The 19,364-nt window shown below is 39.8% G+C and overlaps 1 protein-coding gene across 1 annotated transcript in view; it reads left to right on the top strand.

The window, feature by feature from the left end:
• HSD17B11 (hydroxysteroid 17-beta dehydrogenase 11) overlaps nucleotides 1-10,793 on the top strand; it is a 51,754-nt gene extending 40,961 nt beyond the window's left edge. The window contains exons 6-7 of the mRNA XM_005904475.3: nucleotides 4,425-4,541; nucleotides 10,069-10,793. Of these exons, the coding sequence (XP_005904537.1) occupies nucleotides 4,425-4,541; nucleotides 10,069-10,159 (208 nt within the window). The 3' untranslated portion in view covers nucleotides 10,160-10,793. The remainder of the gene's footprint in view (nucleotides 1-4,424; nucleotides 4,542-10,068) is intronic.
• The last annotated feature ends 8,571 nt before the right edge of the window (nucleotides 10,794-19,364 follow it).

Below are 19,364 nucleotides of genomic sequence, written 5' to 3'. Positions count from 1 at the left end.
GTTAAATGCTTTTTCCATGCATATTGAGATGATCATGTGGGCTTATCCTTCATTCTATTAATATGGCATATTACATTAACTTATTGCTATATTTGATTTGATGGTATTTTGTTGAGTATATTTGCATCTGTATTCAGAAGAGATATTGGTAGTAGTTTTCTAGTGATATCTTTCTCTGGCTTTAGTAACAGGGTTATTCTGGCCTCATAGGATGAGTTGAGAAGAGTTCTCTCCTCTTGTCTTTGGAAAGACTTTGAGAAGGATTGGTGTTAATTCTTTAAACTCCAGTAGAGTTCATCATGAAACCCTCTAGTGCTGGTCTTTGCTGGGAGTTTTTTGATTACTTTTGTTAAATCTTTTGTTAAAGATCTTTTATTAACATGCTACTCATGTTTTCTATTCCTTCTTGTGTTAGTTTTGGTGCTTTGTGTGTTCCTGGGAATTTGTACATTTAATCTAGCTTATCTAATCTTGACATATAGTTATTCATCATATTTTCATAGTCCCTTTTATTTCTGTAAGATTAGTAGTAGTGAACTCAGTAATGAACTCAGTTTTATTCTTGATTTCAATGGTTTCTCTTTCTCTTTTTTTCTTGGTTCAAAAAAGGTTTGTCAGTTTTGTTGATCTTTTCAAAGAGCCAGCTTTCAGTTTTATTGACTCTATTGTTATCTGTTCTCTCATTTATGTCTGCTTTAATCTTTATTATTTCCTTTATTTGTTTGCTTTAGAGTAAGTTCTTTTCTCTGGATTCTTCAGTTGGGAAGTTAGGTTATTGATTTGAGATTTTTGTTTTTAATTTTTGGCTGCACCTCATGGCTTATGAGATAATAGTTCCTTGACCAGCGATAGAACCCAGGCCTCTGGCAGTAGAAGCAGAGTCCCAACCCCTGGATCGCCAGGGAAGTCCTTTCTTGCTGATCGTCTGTGTATTTGTTCAATCCATTGTTGAAAGTAGGATTAATGTCTCCAGCTCTTATTTTCAAACTGTCCATATCTCTCTTCAATTATGTCACTTTTTGCTTCATATATTTGGGGGCATTATTATTAGGTATATGAATACTTTTAAATTAAATGCATTTGCCTTAAATATGTTTTTCTTTTCCATTAGTGATATAAACAATGCCACATAATCTGGATTTATTTGTCAAGAATAATTGGATGCTCTGATACATTGTTTTAAGATGTCTATTCTCCTTTGTGTAATATACATAACAAAATTTATTTTCTCTAAAAATTTAGCTTTTGTGGGTTCCACAGAAAGATTGGGCTTCTCAGGTGGTACTAGTGGTAAAGAACCCGCCTGCCAATGCAGGAGATGTAAGAGATTCAGGTTCAATCCATGGGTTAGGAAGATCCCCTGGAGGAGGGAATGGCAACCCATTCCAGTATTCTTGCCCGGAGAATCCCATGGCCAGAGGAACCTGGCAGGCTACAGTCCATAGGGTTGGAAAGAATCAGACACGACTGAAGTGACTAAGCGCATGCAGAAAAATAATTAGTTTTTCATTGGCTAGTACCATAAAAAAGTTGTTATATAAGAAGGTGACAAGTAACATTTGTATAATACAACTCTATAAGTATTTATATGTACATTTTCCATTTAACCATCATATTATCTGTGGAGTGCAGAAGACAACTTATATTCCTTTGGTGACACCATGCTGGTAACTTGAAATTGACTATGTTGGGAGTATTCATATCATAGAATCTGAAAATGCTACAAAACTGATAACTCTGTCCCTTGGAGAGTCAGTTGGTACCACTGCATTATGTCCTTTTTTCCAATTAAGTACAAAACCAAACAATTTTGAAGAGTAGAGATATCATCCCCCAAATTACTCAGCTACCTAAGTGGTGAAATTAGATAACCACTCAGGTAGTTCTTCTACCTGAAAATACTTTCTTCCTAAGTATTCTTAAGATCCCACATGCATTCGTCTTCTCCATCCCAACAGATAGGCCTGAAGTGTTTTTGAATAGTTTCAACAAAATCCATTATCTATATTTATTTAATAGGATTTGCAACTCTTGTTAACATTAGACTATTGAGGAAAAAGTATTTCCATATACTGACATTTTAATGATTTAGGTTTGATTTTGCCAAGAAACTGAATTTTTTCTGGAAGGCTTTTCTTACAGTCTTTTTAATATCATGCTATTAGACAATCTTTAAATTCAGTGAAAATTCTTCCGGCAGAGGCTAAGACCTTAGGTAAAGAGATCAAGTAACTAAGAGGTTCAGTCAGTCCAACATCACTGGATTGGTAGGTTAGCAAGGCCACAGTGTGAATGAATACGTGCAGTCCCGTTTACACAGGTGTTTGTGGGATTTGATGGAGCTTGTGGATACGGAAGCCTGGTTGCAATATGCTTGGATTTCCCTCTCAACACTTTTCAAGGCATAAACATCCTTCAGTTTCTAGAATCCCCCTGCTTGGCACTGTTTACCTGCTAATCCCACAGGCTAAAGGACTGCTTAGTCTTCTTTAAGTTCTCATTGCTTTTCATTGGTGCCTCTATTGAGCCAAAATCCATCACTTTCATTATTACATTTCCTCTGCATTTCATATGTAATATTGTTGCACCAGGGTCCTGGGGTAAACCCAGGATTCTAATAAATGACCTATTCTGAGAATGAACTTCCTGGTGGCTCAGTGGTAAAGAATCCACCTGCCGGTGCAGGAGACGCGAGTTCCATTCCTGGGTTGAGAAGGTCCCCAGAGAAGGAAACGGCACCCCACTCCAGTACTCTCGCCTGGGAAATCCCAGGGACAGAGGAGCGTGGCAGGCTACAGTCCATGGGGTCACAAGAGTCCGGACACGACTGAGCGACTAAACAACAACACAATGCTGAGAATGAGAGATTATATCACGTGTGATTTAAGTTCTGTTTTCCTTCATGTATCCAGTTATCATGCTCACTTTTTTTTTTTTTTTTTTGGCTGTGCTGGATCTTTGTCGCTGTGTGAGGGCTTCTCTTGTTGCAGAGCACTGGCCCTAGAGCTCGGCAGTCTGCTTGTGGTGTGCTGGCTGGGTTACTCAGAGGCATTTGAGATCTAAACTCCCCTACCAGGGATCGAACTCATGTCCCCTGCATCGGAAGGTGGATTCTTAACCACTGGACCGTCAGGGAAGTCCCCTCATGTTCACTTTTAAGTACATGCTACACTTTCCAGTTGTCCCAGTCTTACTTTGGTACGTCTTCTTCTTTCTGAATGAGCTATTCTGTATTTGTTCCTAAAGAATCTCATTCAATTTGTTTAATTTTGTCCCACTTAACCAGTCACACACAGTTAAAATCTGCCCCCCAAAATGTTAGTCACCCAGTTTGATGACATTTGCCAATTTAGTGAGTAAATTTGATTATGCATCTTTTTGTTTCTAAGTCATTAATAAGATGTTAAAAGCTCAGGACCAACTCTGGTGCAACTCCAGCCTAAGTGCCCTTATTTCAACACCCAGATGACCAAGGTCACTTTCTAGGGACTGCATCTACTCAGCAGTACATATGCCAGGATGATTACACAGTAAAGATGTAATGTGAGCTAAGTAACAAAGCTGAAAATTAAAACAAGGCTTAATAAAGATTCCATATGGAGATCAAGGACTTAGAGCTGGGCGTAGTCCTATGTTTTAATTTTTCTGATTCTTCAGAAATGGTTCACTAAACTGTCTTAATAGAATAATACATATTATGGAATCTGACTTCTTTCCTAAGACTTCTAGAAATTTTAAAATGAAATTTATCAGTTCTAATCTAGTGAAATTAATTTGAGTCCTAGTTATTCCTATAGTTCTTATTTGCAAAATAAGGACTCTAGTATCTCCCCTTTGTAGAGTTGTTGGAAAACTTTAGTGAGATGTTTAACATAGTATGCAGTACATAATAAGCACTGTCTTGCTGTTTGCTGAACCCAGGGTAGGCAAGGTGTGAGCTAGGAAGCTGGAAGAAGATGCGAGGAGCCTTAGGAACTACAGACATGCTTTATTTGCTGATAGCTGGTGGTGCTTATATAGATATACAGAACAACGATGGCATGTGGCCAAGTGAGTACATCATGATGTGTGTGTGCAGTGCTATAAATAATCTCAGCTGTTCCATAGCCATGCAGAGTCATTGTTTACAGGATGTGGGGCGTGAGCAAGAGGATTGGGAGGGGCGGGGGGCGGGGGGCAAGAGAGACTGACCATTGCCATCTTGGCTAATTGCTATTCCCTTATAAGCGCTAAATAAGTGGCTTTATTTTGTTATTATTATTGCTAAAATAGATACCATTTTTGAGCACCTGTGTTGGGCTGGATGCTAACTATAAGTCAGTTATGTAATGGTTTGTATGGTAACTTAACATACTCGTTTAGCACCAAACCAAAGCTGAAGGCTCAGTGAAATGTTTTGGTTCTGAAGACTACTTCTGTTTCAGTTTGGGACCCACCCTGGAACCTGAGGAAGTGGTAAACAAGCTGATAGATGGGATCCTGACTGAACAGAAAATGATCTTTGTTCCATCTTCTCTCAACTTTTTGTCATTGATGGAAAAGTAAGTGACAGTGATGTTTGTCCCCATGATAAATTTTTCTATTACATGTTTTCACTTGGATTTAAAGCCAGGAATTTGATACAGTACAATTACATGGATTAAGTTAATAAAAACAATAGTTAAGCTTAAGGAAGCCATCCGTTTTTAAAACCACATTTGTTAATCATTCAAGCAAGATTGGAATGGGCTTCCCTAATAGCTCAGTTGGTAAAGAATCCACCTGCAATGCAGGAGACCCCAGTTCGATTCCTGGGTCAGGAAGATCCACTGAGAAGGGATAGGCTACCCACTCCCTTATTCTTAGGCTTCCCTTGTGGCTCAGCTGGTAAAGAATCCATTTGTAATGCAGGAGACCTGGGTTCGATCCCTGGGTTGGGAAGATCCCCTGGAATAGGGAAAGGCTACCCACTACAGTATTCTGGCCTGGAGAATTCCACGGACTGCATAGTCCATGGAGTCACAAAGAGTCGGATCCATGGAGTCACAAAGAGTCAGACACAACTGAGCAACTTTGACTTTCAAGATTGGAATAGCAACTAGTTAATTGCAATAGGAATTAGGCAACTAATTTCTATAAGTTTTTAAAAAATATTTTTTTAAAGAAAGAAGTTTGTATATTTCTGGAAGTCCTATCATAAATGCATGCATATGAAGGAGGGTAATTTTTAAGCGTTATTATATAATGGAATTATGTGACATTGATATTCGAGGAGATCATAGTCAAGTTTTAGACATTCATTTTAAATATACAACAGATAATCACTAAGCTCTTACTTTGTGCAAAATTATACTGAAGCATATTGCTAAGTAATCTTTTTTACTGAAGGAATTGCTAAGTTATCTTTTATAATTTTAGAGACCCTTGAGACTTGCTACTTCAGATCTGGCCCATGGACCAGCAGCCTCAGCATCACCTGGGAGTTTGTTTGCAATACAGAATCTCCTGATTCCCCAAATCAGAATTTTCATTTTAGTAAGACCCATAGGTGATCTGTATGCATATTCAAATATGAGAAGCATTTCTTTGGAGCAGTAGCTTTCAACTTTGGTGCCATTAGAATTCACCTGAGACTTTTAAAAAAATGCCAACACCTGACACCTGCTCCCAAGATTCTAATCTAAATGGTCTGTAGTGTGGCCTGGTCTCTGAGAGATACAGCCTTCCAGCAATTCCAATGTACAGCCAAGATGCTGGTTTAAAGAATGTCTCATAACACATTACCCCGTTACTTTTCTGGAAGGCTATTTGCCAATGAGGCTGGTTAAGGGGAAACAGAAGAGATGGCTTAGGTCAGAGGGGGAAAAAAGCCTCTTGCCGCTTGTCCCTAGAGTCAGGCTTCCGTGACATAGATCACTTGGGAAGTCAGTTTAAAAAATAGATACCTGGATCTTACCTCTAGAGATTTTAATATAAGGTGTTTAAGTTGGGATCCAGACATCTCTTATTTCAACAGGCAGTTGTTGCAGGCATTTGATTCAAAGATCATACACTGAGAGTTACTGACAGAGAGTCAAAAAAAAAACCCAAGAGATCAAAAGCACAAGTGGCTTGTGTCAGGCTTTTAAAGCCCCTTCTGCTGGGAACTATGGTTGAAACTACCTTAAAGTTTAGGTAGTAAAGCTTCAGGGTCTTCTTGGTGAATAAATGACTTAAAACCTGTGAAGTGTTTCACATTACACTTGTATTATATAAGTGCTCAGTGATCAGTCCTTTAGAATATAACTCTGAGAGAAGGAATTTTGCCTGGTTTTCATCACTGTATCCTCACACTTTGAAGAGTTAATGGACACGTTTGTTGTTGTTGTTTAACCACTAAGTCATGTCTGACTCTTTTGAGACCCCATGGACTGTAGCCCTCCAGGCTCCTCTGTCCATGGAATTTCCCAGGCAAAAATACTGGAGTGGGTTGTCGTTTCCTACTCCAAGGATCTTCCCAACCCAGAGATCGATCTCGAGTCTCCTGTGTCTCTGCACTGGCAGACGGATCCTTGACCACTGAGCCACCAGAATTAGCTAGACAGGTTGTCACATAGGAGGCACCAAAATGTCTGTTTGTTGATTAAATAAAGATTACCTAGACCTTTAGCATAGAGATTCACAGTTTGTGTTCTAGAGTTAGATGAAGCTGTGTTTTTATAACTTGCTCGCTGCATGAACATAGATGAGTTATCTAACTTTTTTGAAGCTCAGTTTCTTCATCTGTCATATGGAAACAGCAAGACTTTGCAGGGCTGTGAGGAATAAACAGAATAATGCATTTAAAATATCTAGTATATGATAAAAATACATATTTATATATTGATGCTATTATCATTGTAATTATCACTACTATTAATATTACCCTGATTTTCCTCTGAAATGTGAATGTTTGGTGCTCAATTTTCAAACCTTATTTTAATTCCATCTAAGCAGATGTCTGTATATAGTTACACTGACTTACATACTCTGTTTAGTTTCTCTCAGGCTCATTGGAATGTGACAAGTTCCTCAGTATGGCTTAAGTGTAGGGTAGGGAGAAAAAAATTAAACCTACTATGTGTCCATCACTGTTTACAGCATTTTATATGTTTTGTAATTTATTCATTTTTAATTGGAGGATAATTGCTGGACAGTACTGTGTTGGTTTCTGCCCTACACCAACATGAGCCAGCGTTTTGTGTTAACACATCGATTCTTTACAAGAACACGGCATAGGTGCTACTTCCTTCATTTACATGAAGGAATTTAAGCTCTTCTGTTAAAGAACTTTTTCAATACTATGTTCAAAACCAAGTATATTGTCTGCATTTTCTTTTAGCAGTTCTGCTTCTTTGGTATCTTAGTGGAACATTTTAATAGTTTCTAAAAATTAGTTCCTATTCTTACTTCCTTTCCAGTGTCAGGTTTCTTTTTTTAAGAGCCTTTAGCATCTGAACTCTGCATATAAGTTAAATAAGCAGGGTGACAATAACAGCCTTGACGTACTCCTTTTCCTATTTGGAACCAGTCTGCCACAGTTTATTGTGATCCACATAGTCAAAGGCTTTGGCATAGTCAATAAAGCAGAAATAGATGTTTTTCTGGAAGTCTCTTGCTTTTTCCATGATCCAGCAGATGTTGGCAATTTGATCTCTGGTTCCTCTGCCTTTTCTAAAACCAGCTTGAACTTCTGGAAGTTCACGGTTCACGTCTTGCTGAAGCCTGGCTTGGAGAATTTTGAGCATTACTTTACTAGTGTGTGAGATGAGTGCAATTGTGCAGTAGTTTGAGCATTCTTTGGCATTGCCTTTCTTTGGGATTGGAATGAAAACTGACCTTTTCCAGTCCTGTGGCCACTGCTGAGTTTTCCAAATTTGCTGGCAAATTGAGTGCAGCACTTTCACAGCATCATCTTCCAGGATTTGACATAGCTCAACTGGAATTCCATCACCTCCACTAGCTTTGTTCATAGTGATGCTTTCTAAGGCCCACTTGACTTCACATTCCAGAATGTCTGGCTGTAGGTGAGTGATCACACCGTCATGATTATCTGAGTCGTGAAGATCTTTTTTGTACAGTTCTTCTGTGTATTCTTGCCATCTCTTCTTAATATCTTCTGCTTCTGTTAGGTGCATACCATTTCTGTCCTTTATTGAGCCCATCTTTGCATGAAATGTTCCCTTGGTATCTCTAAGTTTCTTGAAGAGATCTCTAGTCTTTCCCATTATGTTGTTTTCCTCTATTTCTTTGCATTGATCGCTGAGGAAGGCTTTCTTATCTCTCCTTGCTATTCTTTGGAACTCTGTATTCCGATGCTTATATCTTTCCTTTTCTCCTGTGGTTTTTGCTTCTCTTCTTTTCACAGCTATTTGTAAGGCCTCCCCAGACAGCCATTTTGCTTTTTTGCATTTCTTTTCCATGGGGATGGTCTTGATCCCTGTCTCCTGTACAATGTCACGAACCTCATTCCATAGTTCATCAGACACTCTATCAGATCTAGTCCCTTAAATCTATTTCTCACTTCCACTGTATAATCACAAGGGATTTGATTTGGGTCATACCTGAATGGTCTAGTGGTTTTCCCTACTTTCTTCAATTTAAGTCTAAATTTGGCAATAAGGCGTTCATGATCTGAGCCACAGTCAGCCCCTGATCTTGTTTTTGCTGACTGTATAGAGCTTCTCTATCTTTGGCTGCAAAGAATATAATCAATCTGCTTTCGGTGTTGACCATCTGGTGATGTCCATGTATAGAGTCTTCTCTTGTGCTGTTGGAAGAGGATGTTTGCTATGACCAGTGGGTTCTCTTGGCAAAACTCTATTAGCCTTTGCCCTGCTTCATTCCGTATTCCAAGGCCAAATTTGCCTGTTACCCCAGGTGTTTCTTGACTTCCTACTTTTGCATTCTGACTCTCTGCGACCCCATGAACTGCAGCACACCAGGCCTCCCTGTCCATCACCAACTCCTGGAGTTCACTCAAACTCATGTCCATCCAGTCGGTGATGCCATCCAGCCATCTCATCCTCTGTCGTCCCCTTCTCCTCCTGACCTCAATCCCTCCCAGCATCAGGGTCTTTTCCAATGAGTCAACTCTTCACACGAGGTGGCCAAAGTACTGGAATTTCAGCTTTAGCATCAGTCCTTCCAAAAAACACCCAGGACTGATCTCCTTTAGAATGGACTGGTTGGATCTCCTTGCAGTCCAAGGGACTCTCAAGAATCTTCTCCAACACCACACTTCAAAAGCATCAATTCCTCGGCGCTCAGCTTTCTTCACAGTCCAACCCTCACATCCATACATGACTACTGGGAAAACCATAGCCTTCACTAGACGTACCTTTTTTGGCAAAGTAATGTCTCTGTTTTTGAATATGCTATTTAGATTGGTCATAACTTTCTTTCCAAGGAGTAAGCATCTTTTAATTTCATGGCTGCAGTCACCATCTGCAGTGATTTGGGTGCCCAAAAAAATAAAGTCTGACACTGTTTCCCCATCTATTTGCCATGAAGTGATGGGACCAGATGCCATGATCTTCGTTTTCTGAATGTTGAGCTTTAAGCCAACTTTGTCACTCTCCTCTTTCACTTTCATCAAGAGGCTTTTTACTTCCTCTTCACTTTCTGCCATAAGGGTGGTGTCATCTGTATATCTGAGGTTATTGATATTTCTCCCCGCAATCTTGATTCCAGCTCGTGCTTCTTCCAGACTGTGTGACTGAACTGAACTGAACTGAACTGAGCATCTGAACTATTCAGTTCTATACACCTTGTCTTTTAGGTATTTTAAAAAATATTCAAGTATATTTATTTTGAAGGCTAAATCTTTAAAGTCACTCTTACCGTAAAGAAGCGAAACCTCTTCTCTTTCACTTTTCAAAAGGAATTGGATTTCTTTGGAAAGAACACATAAAAGTGACTCAGAGTTAATGTTCTTAATCTTACTTAACATGGGCATGATATATGATAAATATAAGTATTCTGTTTTTTTAAATATAAGTATTCTTAAAGATAATTTACAAATGCACTTAATATTAATTTCCTAATTATTTTTATGTATCTTTCTTTTAGGGTCCTTCCTGAGCGTTTCCAGGCAATTTTAAAACGAAAGATTGATATTAGGTTTGATGCAGTTATTGGATATAAAATGAAAGGAAAATAAGTGCCTAAGTTTCTTAAAAACTGATTTACCAGGTTTAGGTTGATTTCATCTAATATTAGTGAGAATTTTAATGTTTTTAAAAGTATCTGCTTTTCCTAATTAACTTTTTGTTCTTCAATATCACCTTTTGAGGTTCTGGCAGGTCCTAATTTCATATAATATACAGAAATATATTAGGAACTGATTTTCTGGGGAAATGGAGAAAAAGAGAAGCATTTTAATAATAATTTCTAAGATTTTGTGACTCATTGAAGGCTTTGCAAGGTATGTAATGTGAATATTTAAGATATATTTTTATTTTTAATTACATTCAACTTTTATATAATTCACATTCCCTTTTCTATTCTACATAAGAAACAGAAATTTCAAGCTTGCTAAATGTAATGAAAGACTGTATCTAGTGGCATTTCATAATGAATTTCATGTGATGTAAGAAATACTGCCCAAACATTTCATCCTACACCTTACTACTCTGTTTTCTGAGAAATACCTCATATTCCCATGTCAGACATTTCAGCACAGGGAAAATGGAGATGAATATGTGTTGCAAGTATAAAAGCATCATTGGGATTTGAGACAAAGAACTGGGAAAATGTACCCATAAGTGGCAGCAATAATAAATTAATTGAACTCAGCTTTTGGTGTTTCTGTCTGTTTATTTTGAGCAGAATACAGCTTAACCTTCAAATGAAAGGAAAATGGATTATGTAATCACAGAATTTTATTTTTTTCTCTTTTTAGTATCTGGAAATTTGTTTAAGGAAAGTTGGAGTGGGTTGCCATTTCCTTCTCCACTAACACACACATACTATAGATTCTATTACATATAAAGAAATTTTAACTGAGGTATCATTTCTACAATAAATTTCTCCTTCTTTCTCATCAACTAACTTCTTCGAATACAGAGAATCAAAACACAATTACTGTTAAACTATATTCTGTGTTTAACTGATATAAATACATATCTGAATCAAAAATGCCTGCTTTCCAAAAATATCATTATATTTGAATATTGTAACTTAGGGTCCTCTCCATACTTCAGCTATACTACAATATCTATCAGTCGGCAGAGTTTGTATATTTAATGAGATCCTATCATGTTAACAGAGAAAGACACTAGAAGGTGGAGAGTCTTCTAACTCATTTTGAAATAGATTGTTTATTCTTTTGATTACTTGTTCCAGGTTGCCAAGCAGCAATTTTCAGCAGACTAGGAGAAAGCCTTTACTGAAGTTTCAGTAAAAGAACTGAGGCCCAAAATGTACTAAGTTTCCGCTTTCACAATAAACATGCTTTGGCTTTTAACACAATTGTCTGAAATTAACCGTTGGATGAATTTTGGCATTGACCATTGTCAGAAATAAGTACTACTTGTCTCGTTTGCGGGGTGCTTCTTGGATATTATGCTGACAGAATGGTAATCAGTCCCTTTTATTGAATGCTAGCTACATCCTAGGCACACCTTGCCATTTAATCCCCCAACAATCCTGCGTCATAGGCAGTAGTGAGGAGGTTCCCAGGAGAACCTCAGAGGCTGGAAGGTGAAGGAATGCGGCAGGGGTTCTGAATGTTGTTCCCTGCGTATTTTTATTTGAAAAGCTTGCTTTGGTTCACCAACATCAGGCAATTACTGCTGTGACTCTAAGTCTGAAGACTTTTCTCTGTTATTTGAATGAGGTTAGTCCTAACTCTGATGGCCTCCCTGGTGGCTTAGTGGTAAAGAACCCACCTGCCAAGGCAGGAGATGTAAGAGATGCGGGTTCAGTCCCTGGGTCAGGAAGATTCCCTGGAGAAGGAAAGTTGGAGTGGGTTGCCATTTCCTTCTCCACTAATTAATAGTAACCCACTCCAGTATTCTTGTCTGAGAAATCCCACAGACAGAGGAGTCTGATGGGCGACAGTCCATGGAATTGCAGAGTTGGGTATGACTGAAGCTACTAAAAAGCAGCAGCCCTAACTCTGAACTTACTCCTCAACAGTTTAATGGGGAAATCCATTTCAGCCATCAACCAGGCTACTTGTCAGGGTCATGCCAAAATCCAAAAGGCTTACTTTGTCTTGAGATAAAAGGGGAAAGACTGCTAATTGTCAACTGTCATGGTACCCTGCGGTTGTAACTAGGACCTTGATGACTGACAGCTCTCTCCTTTGCAGGGTGCAGAAATCCTGACTGTGCCATGGAACTCCCCTCCATGGACACCTTTCTCTGAGCTCTTGCTGTCATGCTGGACCCTGCCATGGGACAGCTGGGACTCACCAGCCTCTCTCCTACTCTCTTCAAGAATATTCCCGTGCTTACTTCATAAACACTCTTTTTTCACTTCCCCCAAAAGCCTTGCCCCCGACCCATACTACCATTCTCCCTTGCCAGAAATCTACACTTCTTAATGAAAATGAGGATTAGAAATAGTAGGGAATCAGGCCAAAGAAAAGGGTTGAGATTGGCCCTCAGGACCTCCTCAACAACAATTTAGCTGATGAGTAAACAGCTAATAAATATCTTACTCAGGGAAAGGGAGCAATTAAGAGCTTCTTCTGCCAGACTGGGTGATAGATTTGCATGTGCATACATGCTGAGTCATGTCTGACATTGTGCAACCCCATGAACTGTAGCCTTTCAGGTTCCTCTGTCCGTGGAATTTTCTAGGCAAGAATACTGGAGTGGGTTGCCATGCCCTCCTCCAGGGGATCTTCCCAACCCAGGGATCAAATCCACGTCTCTTCTGTGTTCTGCATTGGCAGATTCTTTACCATTAGCGCTGCCTGGAAAGCCCAGTCTTAATCTACATTGGAATCAAATCCTTCTCCCAAATAGGAATTTCTACGTGATCTGAGAGCCAATCTAACCAATTTATTTTTCTTTTTCTTTCTTTGTTTTTGTTTTTTTGTCTAGGGATGACTAGGTCAACTTCAGAATTGGAGAGATGTACCTTTTATAGGCATACCTGTAATTACAGGCACCCTAGTATTGCAAAAAGAGCACTTGGTCATTCTAATTCAATCTAGCTAATTCTGGAACCTTGGTTTCTTCATCTATAAGAGGATCAATTTAGATAACATAATTTCCTAGATTATCTCCAGTTCCAGTTAAACAGATCTTTAAAATTAAACATATGCAAAACCTAGCCTCCTCTTGACACTGTGTTCCCTAACAAAGAATGACACTTTTAACAAGTGTCCAAGCCCAAAACCTGGTGCTATATCTGCCTCCTTCCTTTCCCTCACCTTTATCTCTCTAAAATCCCCATCCCCAGCACTCACATTCAGTATCAATCACCATTCCCACATGTATATTTCCAGCCTGAATCTTCCCTCTGAATACCAAACAGACATCCAAATACCTTCTTGATCTCTCTGCCTGTATGGCCAATAAGCATTTCAAGGTACATTACCGACAGTGAGCTTTTCACGTGATCCCAAACCTGCTCCAAACCCCATTACTCATTAGTCCAGTTACTCAGGCCAAAAAGATTTGCATCATCCTTGACATCCATTAAAAAAAGAACTATGATTTGCTCTACCTTGAAAACGCATCCAGAATTCTGTCCCCTCTGAGCATCCCCACTGCCAATTTGCATATGTGCTCAGTCATGTCTGACCCTGATATCTTATGGGATTTCCCAGGCAAGAATACTGACATGGGTTGCCATTTCCTCCTCCAGGAGACCTTCTTGACCCAGGGAATCATCGAACTCATGTCTCCTGCATTGCAGGCGGACTCTTTACCACTGAGTCACTGGGGAAGCACCACCCCCCGCCACTGCTATCCCCTAACCCAAGTCACTGTCACCTCTCGTTTCCCTTTCTGCTTGTCTCAACACAGCAGCCAGACTGATTCTTTAAAATATGAGCTCCTGTCATGCGTCAGCTGTAAGTCTTTCATTAGCTTCTCATCTGAAACGTAAAACTAAAGCCCTTTCTATGACCAACAAGGCCATCTGTGGTCCAGTCTTCTTACCTGATTCATCAGGGTTCTCCAGAGAAGCATAACCAGTAGGAAGTTTTATATATATATATATACATACACACACAAACTGGCAGAGAGAGGGTGGCAAGGGAGAGAATGGATTTCAAGGAATTGAGGAATCGGCTCACATGACTGCGGTAGCTATAAAATCTGAAATTTGTAGGGGAAGCTGGCAGGCTGGAAACTCTTGAGAAGTTTTTTGTTTTGTTTTTTATTTTTATTAATTTATTTTATTTTTGGCTGCACTAAGTCTTTGTTTCTACCCAAGGGCTTTCTTTCTCTAGTTGCGGCGAGAAGGGACTACTCTCAAGTCGTGATGTTCGGGCTTCTGGTCACAGTGGCTGCTCTTGTCCTGGAGCACCAGCTTTAAAGGGCACGCAGGCTTTAATAGTTGTGGTCCACAGGCTTAGTTGTTCTGAGTCATGTGGGATCCTCCCAGACCAGGGACCGAACCCATGGCATCTGCACTGGCAGGTGGATTCTTAACCACTGGACCACCAGGGAAGTTCTCCTGGGCAGATGTTGATGTTGCAGTCTTGAGGCAGCATTTATTCTTACTCAGGAGGTGTTAGTTCAATCTGCTATAACAGACTGCCACGAACTGAGTGAGTCGCTCAGTCATGTCCAACTCTTAGCGACCCCATGGACTATACAGTCCATGGAATTCTCCAGGCCAGAAGACTGGAGTGAGTAGCCTTTCCCTTCCCCAGGGGATCTTCCCAATCCAGGGATTGAACCCAGGTCTCCCATATTTTTTGAACCCAGGTTCTCCCATCTTTGTTAGGTAGTTCAAAATGGAGTCACAATGGCCAGTGTCAACTTCAATGTTAATTGTTTTGAAATGTCCAGTATAGATCTGCAAATGTCTTAGAGGGATAAATTGAGTGTTGCTTTATTTTTCTTAATTATCTATTTATTTATTTGGCTGTACCACGTCTTAGTTGTGGAGTGCAGAATTTTTTTAGTTGCACTATGTGGGATCTAGTTCCCTGACCAGGAATCAAGCCCAGGCCCCATGCCCTGGAACGTGGAGCCTTAGCCACTGAACCACCAGGGAAGTCCTAAGTGTTACTTTAAATAAGCAAACCGTTGGGCAGTGTCTATGGAAAGGCTTCACTGAAACAGAAGGAGTAACTGATAGACACAAAACTCCATGGGGTGTAACCATGACACCCCACTGGCAGACTCCTTTAAATAGCCCACTGAGGGATTTCCCTAATGGTCCAGTGGTTAAGACTCTCCTCTACCAATGCAGGGAACATGGGTTCAATCCCTGCTTAGGGAACTGAGATCCTACATGCTTCGTGGCCAAAAAATAAGCCCACTGAGACAAGCAACTGAAGGCTCTTTACCAGGGAGCCCAACTCCCCCTGCTAAGAGCTGTTCTAGACGAACACCCACTGGAGGCTCCATTGGAGGCAAGGGGAGCTGCCTGTTCACAACCTGTCACGGGACCAGAGTCCACTGCTCCTGCTGAGATGACCCCTCCCCAGATTTCTTCTGGGAGTAACTCTTAACCCCCTTTCCTATTTTGACTAACCTATTGAGGCAGAAATTGTTAGGTAGTCAGTGTAGAGTTGAGGGCCTCGGTTCTTTTCCTAATTTCAACTTTAATTTCGACTTGTTCTCTCACATAACGCTTTGCTCCATTAGCCCAAAGCTATATTTGTTGTTCCAGTTTCTAGGCATTCAGAGGAATGCCTCCCTGGTCTGGAGGTTAAAAAATGTTCAGACCCAGGATAAGACAATCATTAACTGTCCAGTTTATCAAGGAGAAGGTGAGAAACACCCCACTTCCAAATACCATTACATTGGAGATTAGATTGCAACTTGTGAACCTCAGAGGAACATGTACAGTCTACAGCACAGAGAAAGCTAGTTTTGCTTTCAAAGTCTTGTAACAGATGTGGTGAAGCCCATTCACATAATCAAGAACAGTTTCCTTTTGTTTAAAGACTACTGTTTGTAGATGTTAACCACATCTACAAAATACCTTCACAGCAACACCTAGAGTAGTGTTTTATTGAATAATGGAACTGTAACTAACCATCACACTACCCTCACCCTCTTGCAATTCATTCCAGTCACACAGGTCCGTTGATGGCTCTCAACCCATGAGACATGTTCCCATTTCAAGACCTTTGTACATTACTCTTTTCTCTCCAGAATCTCTTCTTCCAGATACTCACACAGCTAGCTCCCTGTTTCCTTTCAGTCTTTTTCCTTAGGTCTTTTCAGAATTCCTCATGCCATACCTAAGTCTGCAACCCTGCCTACACATATTTCCATTTCTCCTTCTTTTCTCTGATTTTCTCCCTGACACTTATCATTGTGCCCATGCTACATATGTTGCTTGTATTTATGTCCTTTTTAAAAATTAGTGATTTATTTGACTGTGCCAGGTTTTAGGTGTATCATGTGGGATCTTCAGTCTGCATTGTGGTATCTAGTTCCCTGACCAAGCATCAAACCCGGGCCCCCTGCATCTGCGAGTGTGGAGTCTTGGCCACTGGACCACGTGGGAAACCCTATTTATGCTCTTTATTGTCAACATTGCCTCTAGACCATAAGCTTCCCAAGGGAAGTGATTTGTTTTTATGTATTTTGTTCACTGCTGTACTCCCCCCAAAGCCTAAAATAGCCCATAAAATATACCAAGTATTTCATGTATACTTATTAAATGAATGCATATTTCTTCCATTATCCTAGCTCCTAAGTATCTCCTTTGCTGGCACCCTCATTCGGACCACCATCATTTCTGGCCGGGATTACTGAAAAGCCTCCTACATAGTCTCCCTCCATCTCTTCTTGTCCTTCTTCCAATCCTTTTTCCAGCCTGCAAAATTTCTAAATCTGAAGATGGCAGTCTCCTACTAAAGCCTTCACTGTTGCTAAGACTTTAAGAGACTGAGCCTTTGCTATATCTCTATCTTCTCTTTACCCCACACTCTGTGCTCCAAGGCAGAACTTCTTGTTCCTTGAATGTGCATGACCTCTCCCCTCCTGGTTCCTGCACACATGGTTTCCTATATCTGGATTGTTCATCATCCAGCTAACCCCTGCTCACCATTTATGGCTCACCTTTCATCCCCATCTTCAGGACTGAATGATTTGCCCTTCCTGTGGGCTCACTCAGCTCCTTATATTAAGAACGGGCACAGCCCTTTGTATCAATACTGAGTGATACAGTAAAAGCGCAAAACATTTTCATACTCCCAAGGAAATGGGTAGCCAGAAAACAGGCAATCTTGTTTAACCTAACAGATAAGAAAGACAGGATGGTAAACAGGAATGGGGTGGATAAAGAGTTCACTGAATATTTTTACAATGGAAGAAATCAATTATTGTTGAAATCAAAAGAGACAGGCCCTGTAGGCAGGAAGAGTGGAATTAACAGGGAAAGAATAATGGGAGGAACAAGGACAGATGGCATGTGTGCTAAGTCATGCTAAGTCACATCACTCACGTTCAACTCTTTTTGACCCTGTGGACCGTAACCTGCCAGTCTCCTCTGTCCATGGGATTCTCCAGACAAGAATATTGGAGTGGGTTGCCATTTCCTCCTCCAGGGGATCTTCCCAACTCAAGGATCTAACCCACATCTCCTGCATTGGCAGGAGGGTTCTTTACCACTGAGCCACCTGGGAAAGATGGTAGAGAGGCAAACTGCAGTGATCAGGAGCATTTCTTTGTTACTACCAGGAAAGAAGTAGGACTAATGTGTAGAGATGAAGTGAGAGGTTTTATAAACCAAAAATATTCTGAGGCTGTATATGAGGTCTGAATTAGGGATTTGTTTGCAGCCTCAAGGTAAGTTTATATGATCTTTAAGACTACCTAATACTGCTTTATCAATTTGGCAGTATACAGAATCCTCAATGATGAACAAATGAACCCTTCCAGAAAGAGAAAGAAGAGTGTTTATTTGAAGAGATTATATTCTTAAATTTCTACTAAGCAGATTACAATAGCTAGACTAAACAGAGGCTTAAAACGATGTACACAGATCTCATAACTTCACTTTATGGCCCCCAAAGAAATAATGGCTTTTAGTGTTAACTTTTCTTATTTACTTGGCTGCACTGGGCTTCTCTAGTTGTGACTTACGGGCTTAGTTGCCCGTTGGCATATGGGATCTTAGTTCTCCCACCAAGGATCGAAACAGCATCCCCTGATTCTTAATCACTGGATCACCAAGGAAGTCCCTGTTGACCTTTCTTTAGACCACAGTATATCACCTACCTGTCATCGATTACTATATCATATCAACACTTCTGAGCTTTACACAGCACAAGTGAAATTCCTCAGCACCCACAGAATGGCTCTGCTCAGAAGGAAAAATCCAACCTGGATGATGCCTCTACCTTTCCACATTCACCTTTCCTTCACTTTCTTTTGCTATGTAAATGCTATGATTAATATTAACATCATTATAATCTGCCTTCCAAATTATAAATATACTGGTTATGCTATTCCATCTTTTCCCCTTTCTGGTTATTATTACCTGTGTAAAAGTCATCACATATCTAAAATGGGAAGTCAGAGGGGTGGCTCTCAAAAGGGATATTCACTGAAGAGGAAAAAGAAAAAAGACGACAAAATTCAAAAAATATTTCAGTTTAATCAGAATCTAATTGTTACAGATGGTGTTAGTTTACTTGAGAAAATTTTCCCCAAAACAACTCACCCTAAAATGTAATGTGAAGACAAATTAATGATAAACTTGAGGTGCCTTCATTCATATCAGTAAGAAAAAAAAAAAAACTACTGTAAAATGTGATCAGAGTAAACTAAACATTTTCACTCGCTATGAAAATTCATTGAAATGAAGCCAATGATGTCATAAGACACGCAAAAGAAAATCTCCAAAACTTAAAAAAAGAAGCAAGGGGTAGATTCTGTGTTTCTAGCATTGTTGAGAAAGTAGAACCCTTTCTTTGAGGAATATGAACATTCTGACTCAAGAGAGGAAAAAATAAATAAAAGGCAGTTTTCCAAGTGATCTCAGACTGAATGAAATTTCTCAGCATCCAAACTATTTGAGCATAATGTGAGCTAAGTAACATTAACAAAATGACTTTCACTTCCTCAAACCTTCTTAATTCTTGGATAATACAAACACCCCAGTAGGTAAAAGATTCTAATCTTATTACACACTTTTAATTTGCCTTTCTTAAGTATATTAATAGTATATGAATTTGCATGGTGTGAGTACACTAAGTGAAACATTGAACTTAT

The sequence above is a fragment of the Bos mutus genome, chromosome 6, assembly GCF_027580195.1.
Source record: "Bos mutus isolate GX-2022 chromosome 6, NWIPB_WYAK_1.1, whole genome shotgun sequence".
NCBI lineage: Eukaryota > Metazoa > Chordata > Mammalia > Artiodactyla > Bovidae > Bos > Bos mutus.
Note: the sequence above shows the minus strand (reverse complement) of the source record. Positions and strands in the feature narration are given on the sequence as shown.